This window comes from Diceros bicornis, chromosome 19, assembly GCF_020826845.1.
Source record: "Diceros bicornis minor isolate mBicDic1 chromosome 19, mDicBic1.mat.cur, whole genome shotgun sequence".
NCBI classification, from domain to species: domain Eukaryota; kingdom Metazoa; phylum Chordata; class Mammalia; order Perissodactyla; family Rhinocerotidae; genus Diceros; species Diceros bicornis.
This window is the reverse complement of record NC_080758.1, coordinates 11,420,597-11,434,278: the sequence shown is the minus strand read 5'-3', so window position 1 is coordinate 11,434,278 and position 13,682 is coordinate 11,420,597. Positions and strand designations below refer to the sequence as shown.

Genomic DNA, 13,682 nt, shown 5'->3' with positions numbered 1-13,682 from the left:
ACTGTGTGGGGCCCGGATTTTGGAAGTTTTAAAGGAGCCCCAGTTGACTGCAATCGGCAAGCGAGTTTGAGAAGCTCGGGTGCACCAGGTGGTGCGAGGGCCGGGCGCAGTGAGCGCCGCGCGCCACTGGGTGGCGCTGCCCACTCGGCCCGGCGCTCCGGGAGGCGCGGGCTGCGGCCGCCGGGTGCGCACCTGCCCCGCCTCCGCCAGACGGGCCGCGGGGCATGCAGCCGGCTGGGGGCGGGGCTCCGAGCCCGGGGCGCGGCGACAGGCTCCCGGGCAGCGTCCGACAGCTGGACCCGGCCGCGCTCGTGATGCTGCTCGTGGACGCCGAGCGGCCGGAGCCCGTGCGCAGCGGGGCGCGCGAGCTCGCGCTCTTCCTAACCCCCGAGCCCGGGGCCGAGGTAGCGGACGGGGGTTGGAGGCGGGGGAGAAGGGTCTCGGGGTTGGGGGCTCTGGGCCCGCGCGCCCCGGGGGTGGAGTGGACGGGTGCGGGCCCCGGACGCGCTGGGACCCGGGCCCGGACCCGAACCCTCGGCCTCCCCGCAGCATCCTTTTGCACCGGCGCAGTGGCCCCGGGTCGGAGTGAGGGCCCATGAGTTCCCCTCCTCTGCGGAGCGGTGACTGGCGCCGCCCAGAGATGCGCGGCGGGTCGCGCCCGCTCCCTCCTCCGGCCGACACGGGCCCTGGGGGCCCAGACTCGCCTCGCATCCCACCCGGGGCCCCCCGCGTCGGCCGGGACGCCGGCCCGAGGCGCGCTCGGAGCCGCTGCCCTTTGCCGGGCCGGGCCCTGGGGGAGGCGCTCGGCCCCTCCGCTCCGAGCCGTGTGCCAGATGCCGGGAGCCGGCGGCAGGCTGCGTCTGTGCGGGAGGCACCTCGGTCCTCTGCTGTTGCTAGGAGGGAAAATTCCTCGTCTCTGGCTGTACTTTCTATTTTAAAAGCACAGAATAAAAAGTAGATCTAAAACTGGACCTTTATCTTCCAGCTGAAGCCAGTCTGTTGCCAGCGCCGTGAAAAAGTTATTTACCGAAGTTCACCAGGAGTTATTTAGGGCTAGAAATGCAGCTCTTTCTCCTTTTAAATCACAAAAGCAGTACAGAAGTATATAAAAGAAAGGGTGAGCACCGTCTCCCTTTTCTCTCCCATCCCAACTCTAGTTCCCAGAGATAACCATCATTAACAGTTTGGTGTACATCATTCCAACATTTAAAAAATGCATCTACAAACGGGGGTATGCATATATGTTAATAGTAATATATCTTAGTTTTTATAAAACCCCACTTGATACTGTAATACTGTTCTGCAGCTCACTTTTTTTTACTCAAAATAGCATGGACAAATGGGGAGTGACGGCTGTTGATAAGGTACAGGGCTTCTTTTCAGGGTGATGAGAATGTTCTGGAATTAGTGTGATGGTTGCACAACTTTGTAACTGTACTGGAAACCACTGAATTGTCCACTTTAGTTTTTTTATATTTTTTTAAATTTTTGGTGAGGAAGATCAGCCCCAAGCTAACATCTGTCGCCAATCCTCCTCTTTTTGCTGAGGAAGACTGGCTCTGGGCTAACGTTTGTGCCCATCTCCCTCCGCTTTATATGTGGGATGCCGCCACAGCATGGCTTGACAAGCGTGCCACGGTACGCGCCCAGCATCCGGGCCTGCGAACCGTGGGCCATGGCAGCGGAGGGCATGCACTTAACAGCTATGCCACCCGGCCGGCCCCTGAATTGTCCAGTTTAAAAGGTTGAATTTTCTGTTATGTGAGTTATATCTCAATTTTAAAAGAAGGTGTGGACATATTTCCATGTGAGAATGTATCCATAAGAGCTGTTTGATAGAAATATAATCTGAGCCACAAATGTGAGCCATCCATTTAATTTTAAATGTTCCAGGAGCCGCATAAAAAAGGAAAAAGAAACAGATGAAATTAGTTTCAATATATTAATTTTTTTCCAGTTTTATTGAGATATAATTGGCATACAACACTGCGTAAGTTTAAGGTGTACAGCAAGTTTCAATATGTTTAAAATAACAATGTATCTAAAATATCATTTCAACTTGTAATCAATGTAAGAAAAAACGAGATTTTTTACATTCTTTTCTTTGTACTAAGTTTCCAAACTCAGGCTTTTAACATTGAACTTACAGCGCATCTTAGTTTAGACCGGCCGCCTTCTGAGTGCTGGGCAGTCTCTTGGGGCTGGTGGCTTCCATACTGGCGGGTGTAGGTCTTCGTCATCCTTTGGCTTCCCAGGATCCCACAGTTAAATAATAATTGCTCCTGTCTCCTGGGCACATACTCTGTGCCAGCCGTGTGCTGAACTCTGTTCGTGGAGTAGGTCACTGGCCGTGACCTGGTGGCTAGGGTGCTGTTATGTCGATTTTAGAGCTGAGAAGACCGAGGGCCCCACCAGATAAGTGACATCCTGTGGCTGTATGGTAATTTATGACCCAGGCCCACAGGGATGGGCAGTCAGGGTGGCTGCGGTTTTTCACCCGTTTAAGGAACCTGAACATCTTTCTTGTTCCTTCTCTCCCGCCTCTTGCAGCGAGATGTCCTTGTGCCCAGCGGCTAAACCTCAGCGTCATTTTGTCTCTACTAGGGACAGCCTTCAAGAGACACTGCCGGTAGTAACTGCATTTTCCCACTCAGGGCTCTCTTTAGCTCCGACTCGGGTGGCTCACGCTCATTTGTAAGGGCCGTAATGAAGAGCCCAGCTCCCTGCAGCTCCGTGCGGCGATAAACCCACTCAGCGCTCGCTGAAGTTTATTTACCAAAAGAAGCAGAAACTACCAGAGCAGAGTCACTTGCAGCCTCTGCTTAAAGCTTCATTCATTAGCAGGTACCCAAGCTGAAGCTGTTTGCAGATGAGCTGGAAAAGGGAGATCTGGTTGGGGACCAGGCCTGAGCGACAGGTGCCTCCCCCAGCAGCCTGTCTCCTAGGGCCACTTTGCTTTTAAAAGGAGCCTCAGGCCAGCCACCTCCAGTCCTAGGGGTGTCCTGGGGTTCCTGGTGAAGTGGGCCTGCTTCATTCTACACCTCGAACCCCGGCTGTGTGCCAGGAGCTGGAGACACCACGGGCAGTGAAACACACTGCTCTCGTGGCACTGTCAGACAGTAAGCACAAAACACTGTGATGAATGCCGCAGAGAACATAGCATGGGGAGATGTGACAGAGGGCGTCTGGGAGACAAGGAGCAGGGACGGCCTCTCTGAGACAGCCAAGACCTGAGTGGTAACCACTGAGGAAGGTGCAGGGAAGAGGTAGCACAAAGATCTGGGAGGGTGAAGAGCAGAGGGGTGTATGCTTATCTGGATGTGGTCAAGGAGGGCTTCCCTGAGGCAGCATCTTTTTAGGCTGAGCCGTGAAGCATGAATAGGAGTTGACCGGGCTGAGAGGGAGGAGAAAAATATCCCAGGCAGAGGGAACAGAACTCGCAAAGGCCTTGCGGTGGGACGAAGCAAGGTGTTCTTCGGAACAGAAGAGCAGCAGGTGGGAGGGGAGCAGTGGGAGACGTGGCCAGTGAGGAGGGCAGGAGACAGGGCCTTTGCACTGCCTCCCGGGGTGGAGGAGCCGCCGAAGGGCGGTGTGGTGAGATTGGCTGGCAGGTAAACGTGTTACTATTTCCAGCGCCTCTGGGGTTTTCTGTCCAAACAGCTTTCTTGTGTTGTACTTTCTCTCTTTTTTGGTTTGAACTTCCTCTTTTGGGGGATGTTTCAGGGGGGTCTCCGGAAGCTGCTTCAAGATGGCAGGGAGAGAGGGAGGTCGGCCTCCTGGGCGCCCTGCGACTGATGAGGGAGGGGAGCTCAGGGGCCTCCCTCCCTCGAGGCTGAGCGTGGACACTCGCCGCGGGTGACTTCCTGACCAGGCCCTTTCAGACTTCCACTCGGTGTCTGCTGGGACGCAGGACAGGTGTGGCCCACAGATAGAGTTAGTGGCCTCGATGGAAGGAAACGAAGGAAGCCAGCGCTTGCTCACACCCAGGGGCTCTGCTTGAGTGAGCAGAGGATGGTGGCGGAGAAAGCACCTGGGTCTTTTAACCACGTGTGGATTCCATCAGGGTTTGCAAGCTGGTGGCCCCGAGGCTGCATCCCGCACTCTGATGTGATTGGTTCAGTCCATATGGGGTTTTCAAAATGGAGAATTTTCATGAAAAAGTTTGTTTCTTGTTTGTTTAAAGTAATGGACAGTCTAGTAATACTAGGTCTGTGTTTCCTGGTTGTGGCCCCCTGTTTGCCTCAGTCCCCACTCCTCCCTATTGTACCCGCCGAACGGAAGCTGGTATCACTTACCTTGTGCTTGAACTTCTGATTTTTTTGTAGTCGTGATAAGAGGAAAAAGAACAATTTTTCCAAACCATGTGTCTAGACTAAAGTAGGCAAACATAAATTAGCCAAAGATGCCTTTGAGTTTCAAGAAAAATGTAGAAGAGGCTGTTTCTTTGTGGAAGCAAAGAATATTGTATTGTGTGCATCCTGCAAACACCATGGGCCTAAGGGACACCCCCCCACCCCCCACATATGTCCTGCCCTGTGACCTGCTGGCCCCTTTTGGCATCCCAGTTTTGGATGTTCAGGTTAGAATTTGTGCGTGGGTGCCGGGGCTGGTCTATGCTGTCTCTAGATGTGGTTCTGTGTTCATGTAATCCTCAGACCTGCTGTGTGCCGGGCACGGCACTGGGCACCGGGAAGAGGCCATCCAGACAGACGCGGTGCTGCCCTCGAGGATTAGCGTTGCATTCAGGGAGATGAGTAGACTCCTAATGATCAGAGCGACTAAACGACGATAGATGCCACAGAGGAGACAGCTGGGGGCTGTGACAGAGACACGGGAGGACTGGAAGGAACCGCCAGGCAAAGATCTGGCAGCGTGTGCTCTGCCCGAGGAAGGGAAAGATGAGGAACCGGAAGTGCCCGAGTGGGTGGACCTCAGTGATGAAGGGGGGAGGGTGGGCAGGACCAGACCAGGGCCTGGGGCCATGGGGAGGAGTCTGGATTCGACTTTAGGGTCGTGGATAAAAGCTGTGAGCAGGGGAAAGCTGTGATCAGATTTGTGGACTTGTGGCTGCAGTGCTGGAATGTGTTGGAGGGGCTGGAGGGGAGACCGCAGATGCGGCCGTCCAGGCGGATGTGGACCGAGCCGGCCACACCCCCTGATTCAGAACCTTCGGGGCTGTGAGGAGCCAAGGCCAGGGTGGGTGCTCGGAGCGGGGCAGCGCTCCCCAGAAGGAAGTTCCTATCCTTCTCCCCGAAGAGCTGCCCGGCAGTGGAAGGAGCCGTCCCTGGCTCTGCACAGCCTCTTATCACAGGACATCTGTGTTTTGGGGGAGGGTCAGCCCGGGGCCTTGGCTAAAGGTACCCAGCCTGGCTGACCCTCAGCACCAACCAAGAAGCCTTGAAATAGACGGGTTCCCAAAGACTGGAAACGACCCCAGTGCCCATCAGCACGGGCTGGTCGCATCGCGATGCTTCTGCACAGTGCACAGCTCGTGGCTGCAGCGTGAGTCAGCTCTGAATGCACCATTCGCTGCAGCCTGCAGGGCACGGCGCCGGGGGAGATACGCAAGATGCACAGAGGCGTGTGCGGTGTAAATAAAAACTTAAAAGGCAAAAAGCACCCATTTCATGCATTTCTAAAAAGGAGATTAAGTTAATTCGATCTCTAGGGGTAGGGTGGGGTGGGGTACCGCCGAGGTTGAGAGACTGATGTGGGGCGTGGTTCCCAACCATTGGAGTCATCTGGGGATCTTCAAAAAAATATACTGATGCCTGGCTCCCACCCCTGGGTGTTCTGATTTCGTTGGTGTGGGTGCCACTTGGGCACTGGGATTCTGAAAGCCTTCCAGCAGGGTTTTAAGCCTGGAGTGACCTTGACTGATGGGTCTGTTGGAAAATCAGTGTGACTGCTGATTGTTGGGGGCACCAGTGCGGGAGGCCCAGGCCTGGGGGTCTGGACTTATAAACACCCCCCTGGTGATTCTGAGGGCCAGTCTGGTTGGGCCCCGCTGGCCTGAGTTGGTTGGGGTCGCACAGCTCCTGTCGGTGAAGTGGGGCCTGCCCCGCTCTCATGAATGCCCCGCTTCCAGCGGCAGCCCATGAGGGCGGGGACCCATCTGTCCTGCCTGCCGCTTTGTCCACAGCACTGGGGCCTGAGTGACTCCATACATATCCATTGCAGAAGCATCCTATACAGCTGTGTGGGCCTCCCAGCCCTCCTGCTCCTGGGCAGGGAGGACTTGGGCTCTGGAGCCACAGGGCCCGGGTTCGGATCTCGGCCCTGCGCTCAGCACCTCTCCGAGCCTGGTCTCCTCACCTCATATGGTGGTTATGGGCTTGGATGGGATACTCCACAGGAAGCGCTTGGCGCGGGGTCTGGCCCTGGTAAGCGGTTTGGGAGCATCAGCTACGATTATTTGTTCATTCTACAGGTGTTGAGTGAGCAGGGCCGAGGTGCAGACACCGCGCTGGGTGCCGGGAAGTGAGGTGCCTGAGAGGCTCCCATCCTTGGGGCCCTCAGTTGGGAAGGTGCGGGTGACACACGCTGATGGCTCCATACAGTGTTTGGCGGTGGGCGATGTCAGCCCTTCGCTTGTGCTGAGGATCACGGATTTTATTCATCAGCAGGGCCTCTCGTGGGCCTGGAAGTCCGGTGTTAGCCTACTAACCGGTGTACGTGAGGCCATACTTGAGATTCCAGTTTTTGGTTTACATAACACAGTTGCCAAACGCACGGGCCAAATGGGCCACTGGGTCTCTTAAGCTGTCTTGGGTTCTGAATTTATTCCTTGGTGCAAGTGTGGCAGAAATTTGCTCTGTGGGTTCTTATAAAGTAACTTGTAGTTGGTTTTGCTTTTAAAATAAGTTTGATTTTAAAATTAAAATATGTATGCATGTGCTACAAAATCCGGAAGTCCCAGTGGCCATCGAGTGCTGAGTGAGGCCCTCCTAGCCTGGTGCTCAGCCCCTGCTGTCTCTGCAGAGGCCACCGCTCTTCCCGGCAGACACGACAGGTACTTCGCCACCCCCACCCATCACCTCCCTCCTCTGCATCGTGCCTCTTTCACTCAAGGTGTCTTGGAGATCTTTCCATAGAGAGCTGCCCAATTATTTTTAGCTGCTAAACAGAATTTCATTGTCTATCTGAATTATAATTTAGGTAACCATTCCTCTGTTGATGGACATTTAAAGTCTGTTGTAATGAGTATCTCTGTATGTACGTCATTTTGCATTTGTGCAAATATGTCTGTAGGATAAATATCTAGTGGGGGAGGTCCAAGGGTACGTGCATTTTAAGATTTTATTTATTTATTTATTTTTCCCCCAAAGCCCCAGTAGATAGTTGTATGTCATAGCTGCACATCCTTCTGGTTGCTGTATGTGGGACGCGGCCTCAGCATGGCTGGAGAAGCGGTCCGTTGGTGCATGCCCGGGATCCGAACCCGGGCCGCCATCAGCGGAGTGCGTGCACTTAACCACTAAGCCACGGGGCTGGCCCGTGCATTTTAAATTTGGTTGCTGTTGCCAAATTAACCTTCCTAGAAGTCGGGGTCGGGGGAGTGTAGAGTGGAGTGGTCAGCCCTTTCTGGACTCTCAGTCTTCAAGGTCGGAGGTCCCTCTGGGGCCAGGATGGGAACTTGTTTGCCCTGCTTTGGGGCTCGGGGGAGGGAGTTCCCGAGTCCCATCTTTGGGAAGTGGACTGTCATCTAACCCACCAGTTCCTTCCTGGTCTGCAGTTCCAACCCCAGGCCGTTGGCAGAATCCCTCCACTCGCTCTTCTCAGCCCTTCATTGGTGCCTTGCCCGGCTCCCAGGGTCTTTCTGCTGTCATTTCAGCCCATTCTTCCTCTGCACAGGGGTGGGGCTGCTTTGTCTGCCTCCCGTCAGGCTGGTAGAAGGGCAAACACCAACATCGAAAAGACCTTTACTTTTGCTGTTGTCTGAAGGGGCCACCAAGAGCGCTTTCTGAGAAGAGGTGACATTCCTAACTGTGTGCCCTGTCCGTGGGCAGGTCCCATGGTCCTTGGGCCCCCAGGCATGTGCTCATGGACACTGACCCAGGCTGGCTGGAGGACGGGGGGGGGGGGGGGGGGGGGGCAGAGCAGACAGCAGCACCCGGTGTCAAGCCCTGGAACTCAACATGGCTGCAAGAGGGTGTCCTCTGGCTGGCACAGTGATTTGATTTAAAAAATTGTTAAGTAGTTGCCAACTTCTGAAAAGTGGGAGTTTTCACATAAAAATCCAAATATCTGGCTTCTCTAAAAATGTTGCAAGAAAAGGCACAGGTCTTCAGTGGCCCTGGGCCTGGCCTGGGCAGAACGGACCTTGTGGTTTCTAGGAGGATTCTCCTGTGTGTGTGTGTGTGTGTGTGTGTGTGTGTGTGTGTGTGTGTGTGTGTGTGTGTAAACAGCATTATTGTGATATAATTCACATACCATACAATTCTCCCGTTTAGAGTGTACAATTTAATGGCTTTTTTGTATATTCATAGAGTTGTGCAACCATCAGCCACAATCAATTTTAGGACATTTTCATCACCCCAAAGAGAAACTTTGTCCCCCTTAGCTCTTACTCCCCCAAACCTCCCACTAGTCTACTTTCTGTCTCTATAGATTTGCCTATTCTGGGCATGTCCTGTATGTTTGTGTTTTGAAGACACTGATAGGCCAGAGGTTTGAAGGCCCCGTTCAGCCTGAAGACAGATCTGTTTGGTGATCATGATGTCTTTTAATTTTTTTAGGTTAGTTTTGAACAGTTTCGAACTGGGAGAGTTTGCATAAACGTCTGGATCACCATTTGTCTTGAACAAAAAGCTTGGCAGTTCCCACCTGGGTCAGTCTGCTAGTCAAGTAGCAGCCTCCCTCTTTAGATGGAACGAGCAGTCTCATGTTTGCTGCAGTCCCCGCCCCTCCCTGTTGTCTCCCTGCCCAGAAGGGGAGTGTCAGCTGCCATTTATTATCCTGCTTGTGCCGCCGTGTTTCTTAGAGAAAAGGAAAAGGTCTCCATCAAAAGTAGAAAACTGAAAATAAGCAGTGTGCAGAAAACACCTTCTTAAGCATGGCCCACTTCCCTGGTCTTCACTCCCTGCCTGGCTTCTGTGTCCGTCTGAGTTTGGAGACCTCGGTAGGGTCCCAGTTACAGTCATCTCCTGTGTGGGCATAGCATCTCGCCAGGAGCTACCCGGAGAAATTACTTAGTTGAACCCCCTCAACTTTCATCTTGAGACAGAGAGAGTCTGAGGATCTTTTTCTCCAAATTTTCAAATGGGGAAACTGAGGCACAGAGACAGACAGAGATGTAGTTAAGACCACACAGCGTAACATGCAAGGGTGGGACTAGAGCGCAGTCTAGGCTACTGTCCTCAGGCCGACGCTCTTCTGAGAGAGTGCGTCTCTCCCTCCCTGCCTCCCTCCTTTCTTTCCCGTAGCGAATATTCATTGAGCGCTGTAGTGGTTACCAATCTCTGGGTGACAAACTACCCCAAACCTTAATGGCTTCAGACAACTGCCGTTGTATGGCGCATGATTGTGCAGGTGGTGGGGCTCGTCTGAGTGGTTCTTCTGCTCCGTGGCCTTGGCTGGGCTTACATGGGGCTGCATTCAGCTGGAGTATTGGCCCCCCTGGAAGGTCCAGCACGGCCCCACTCGTGTCTGGCAGTGGTGCTGTCGGCTGGAGCATCTCAGTTCTCCTCCACGTGGCCTCTCATTCTCTGGGGCCTCCCTTGCCCTGTGGTCTCTCAGGCAGAATTGCCTGGACTTCCTCGCATTGTCTGCCGAGAGTGACTCAGAAGCTGCAAGGTCTCTCGAGGCCCAGACCCACAAGTCACAGAGCATTGCTTCCAACACGTTCCATTGGTCAAAGCAGGTCACAGGCCAGCCCAGGTTCAGGAGTGGGGAGGAATGGATGCCACCTCTTCCTGGGCAGAGTGGCAAAGTCATATTGCAAAAAGGTGTGTGGGATGCGAGAGAGTTGGAGGCCATCTTTGTAAACTCAAGCACCTACTATACCAGGCATTGCTCTAGGCCCTGGGAATACAAAGGTGAATAAAAGAGACTAAAACCCCTGCCCTCCAGGAGCTTTCATTCTGGTGCAGGAAGATGACAGGAAACAAGATAAGTAAAATATATATGTTAGATGATGATAAAGGCTAAAGAGAAAAATAAGTTGGGACAGGGCAGGGAGTGGTGGGGAAGCTACAAGGTCAGGGAAGGCCTCAACAAGGAGAGACATGAGCAAAGGCTGGAAGGAAGTGTGGGATGAACGTTACCAGTAAAGGCAACAGCAGGTGCAAAGGCCCTGGGGTGAGGACGTGCTTGGGGTGGTCAGTGGGAAGTGAGCAGTGGGCGATCAGACCCAGAGAGGAGGTGGAGGATCCAGATGGCATAGGCCTGGGGAGGCCTCTAATAGATGTTTGCTGACTGAGGTGGAGGACAGGGGAGACTTTTTAAAAAAAATTAAGATATAATTCATATAGCATAAAATTTATCATTTTAAAGTATACAATTCAGTGATTTTTAGTATATTCACTATGTTGTGCAGACATCACCATGACCTAATTCCAGAACATTTCCATCACCCAAAAAAGAAACCCCATAACCATTAGCAGCTATTCCCTGTTCCCCCTCCCCCTTTCTCTTGTGGGGAGACAACACTAATATGCTTTCTGTCTCTGTCGAGTTGCCTCTTCTGGACATTTCACATAAAAGGAATCATGTAATCTGTGACCTTTTGTACCTGGCTTCTTTCACTCAGCATAGTGTTTTCAAGGATTATCCCTGCGGTAGCACGTATCAGGACTTCATTCCTTTTTATGGCCGAATAATATTCCCTTGCATGGACATACCACATTTTGTTTGTGCGTTCATCAGTTGATGGACATCGAGTTATTTCCACTTTGTGGCTATTATGAATAATGTACAAGTTTTTATAAGAGCATATGTTTTCAATTCTTCCAGAAATATTGTTGGGTCGTAGGGTAACTGTTTAACCTTTTGAGGAACTGGCAGGCTGGTCTCCAAAGCAGCTGTGCAATTTCACATTCCCACCAGCAGCGGATGAGGGTTCCAGTTGGTCCACATCCTTGTCAACACTTGTAGTTTTCCATTTTTGTGACTGTAGCCATCTAGTGGCTGTGGAGTGGTACAGTGGAAGATTTTGAGCTGAGGAGGGCTTTGGTGTTAACACATCTTTCAGAGGAGTGGATTGAAGGAGAGCAAAAGAGGAAGAGGGGGAGCCCGTGAGCAGGCTACTGCAATAGTCCCAGCGAGAGAAGATGGTGCCTTGCCTCAGGGTGGTGGCAAGGGAGGTGGAGAGAAGTGGTCCGATTTGGGATACACTTTGAAGGCAGAACCAAGAGGATTTGTGTACACGTTGGATGGAGCGGGGGTGAGAAAGAAAGATGAGTCAAGGATGCCTGCAGATATTTGGCCTGAACAACTGCACAGTGCAGTTTCCTTTTGTTGAGCTGGAGGAGACCCTGGGGGAAGGTCTCTGTGTGTTTTCTTGTGCCGGTCACTTGGTGGGCAGGGGCGAGCCCCTTCCTGGTTTTTTGGCACGCCTGGCTGGGAAGCTTGGATTGGCACTTTGGGAGATGGGAGAGGATGTGGAAGAAGGCAGCGAATGCCATGATTACATGTGTTGGAAAATGTCCAGCCGCCATCCCCACCGGCCGGGCCCTGAATGGCACTGAAGTGAGCTGTTTGCTTCCTCCCCTTGGAGTGGAGCCATTTATACCTGGGGAGCTGCAGAGGACGGAGGGCGTTCATTCTGCTTCCGGGCTGGTTAGAAAGGCGTGTGGACCACAGCCTCAGGACTCTCGTTTCTGAGGCCACTTAGGGGATTATCTTGAAAGAAAATTGTCCTGGGAATGATTTGTGGGCACGGTGGGGGGCTGATCCCGAGCTCCTTCCTGTTGGTTGGGAATGTCGTAGGCTTGTTCTCTTAGCTGACCAGTCAGTCAGCAAATGCTTTCTTCGCTCCCTCCTGCTTTGGGGTGCCTCCCTAGGAACCGGGAGGTGAGGGGAGGAGAGAGACCATAGCCGACAGGCAGCAATCAAGGGGACGCATTTCCCTCCTCCCCAAAGAGCATCTTGGTGCTTGCAAACTTCAGCTCTGGCGTCAGACTGCTCAGGGTCACACTCTGGCTCTTGTATTTCTTAGCTGTGTGACCTTGAGTGAGTGACTTCAACTCTGCTCCTCTGTTTCTCAATCCATAAAAAGGGGAAATTATAGCACCTGCCTTATAGAGTTCTGTGAGAATCAAATCAGATACTCCATATCTAGTGGTTAGCCATTGTCTTTATTATCTAGTGAGAAAAGTGCACAAGGCGACCATTTATTAGGCACCTACTGTGTGTCAGCACTCTTTAAATGATTTGCCATGTTTATTATGTCAGGTTAACCTAACAACCCTGCCACATGGGTGTGGAGGTTCCTGTCACAAGTGCGCCAACCGAAATGCAGAAGTTAAGCCCTTGGGTTAAGGTCACGGGGCTGGCAGAAGAGAAGATGGGATTTGAACCCAGGACTGAGCATGCCAGGATAGGCTGAGATGCGCTTCCCATGGGCAAAGGGCTCCAGGCACGTCTTGGGAGGGAGGGAGCCCTTCCAGCTGGGGCGTGGCTCTCGTGTCCTTCCTGCAGGGGGACCTCCCTAAGCATGTTTGGACTGGGGTCCCGGCTGTCTACGCCCGTGCTCTGCAGCATCTCCATCACCCGTCTGTGCCCCCTCCCATCTCTCTTGCTTGCCTCTGGATCAGAAGGAGCGACCCACCCTCCCCTCTCCCACCTCAGTAGCCTCTCGGCTCCTGCTTTCTCAGTGTGTTAAGGACATTTTTTTTACCACGATTTTACTTTCGGGGGGTAGGGGGACTTCCTGTGTGTTTCCCAGGCCCCCCTCTGCTGTGGTCCCCTTCTCTGGTCCAGCCTCCCCCATTCAGGCACAGAAATAGGCCCAGCCGTGAGCTGAAGGTTCCAGAGTTTAAAATTGCAACTTGGTACAGAGTTTAATTGCAACTTGGTACTATTTATACTCCAGCCGGAAAGATGTTTTTTTGCTCAGTCGTTTGTTTTGTTGTGGTAGCGCTGGCTCACACTGTGGGCAGCAGGCTCCCGCACTGTGTCAACATTTCTCGGGGACAAGTGGGGGGGGAGCCCTTCAGGTGTAGAGGGCGAGTACCAGGCCTGCCCAAAATATCTGGTGTCGCCTCCCTGGAGCAGAACGCTGTGGCCTGCTAAGCCAGAGAAAGTGGTTCATGTTCTAGGAGAACTTTCCTCCTAGAGGCCTGATAATTAAAAAAAAAAAAAAAAAATACAAGTATTTGATAAGTCATGAAAATGGTACGTACTTGACGGGGGAAAAGGTTCAAATTAATTTTCACATAGGTGATAAAGCGGGGATTGTAAACTGGCAGACTGTTTCGAGTTCATGTTTTGCTTGGCCCGTGAAGCATTAAAATTTTTTTTGAATTTGTGCCACTATTTAAAAATTGGGACATTTCCGATAAAGTTAGAATTTCTGGCTTCTCTTGAAAAATGGAAGGCTCTGGCAGCCCTGGCCTGTGTTTCCTGGTGGCTGCAGGTGGCTGGCTGCTCTAGACCTGGGCAAGCACCTCTCAGCTCTCCACGAGCCCCGGTGGCCCGCTTCTCTCGTGTGCGTTACTGCCAGGCCCTGATAATTTTAGAGT

The 13,682-nt window shown here is 52.7% G+C and overlaps 1 protein-coding gene across 3 annotated transcripts in view; it reads left to right on the top strand.

Annotated features, from left to right (window-relative positions):
• Positions 1–209: 209 nt before the first annotated feature.
• BCAS4 (breast carcinoma amplified sequence 4) overlaps positions 210–13,682 on the top strand; it is a 58,161-nt gene continuing 44,688 nt past the window's right edge. For all 3 annotated transcript variants that reach the window (XM_058562476.1, XM_058562477.1, XM_058562475.1), the window contains exon 1: positions 210–404. In XM_058562476.1, coding sequence (XP_058418459.1) covers positions 225–404 — 180 coding nt within the window. In that variant the 5' untranslated portion in view covers positions 210–224. The remainder of the gene's footprint in view (positions 405–13,682) is intronic.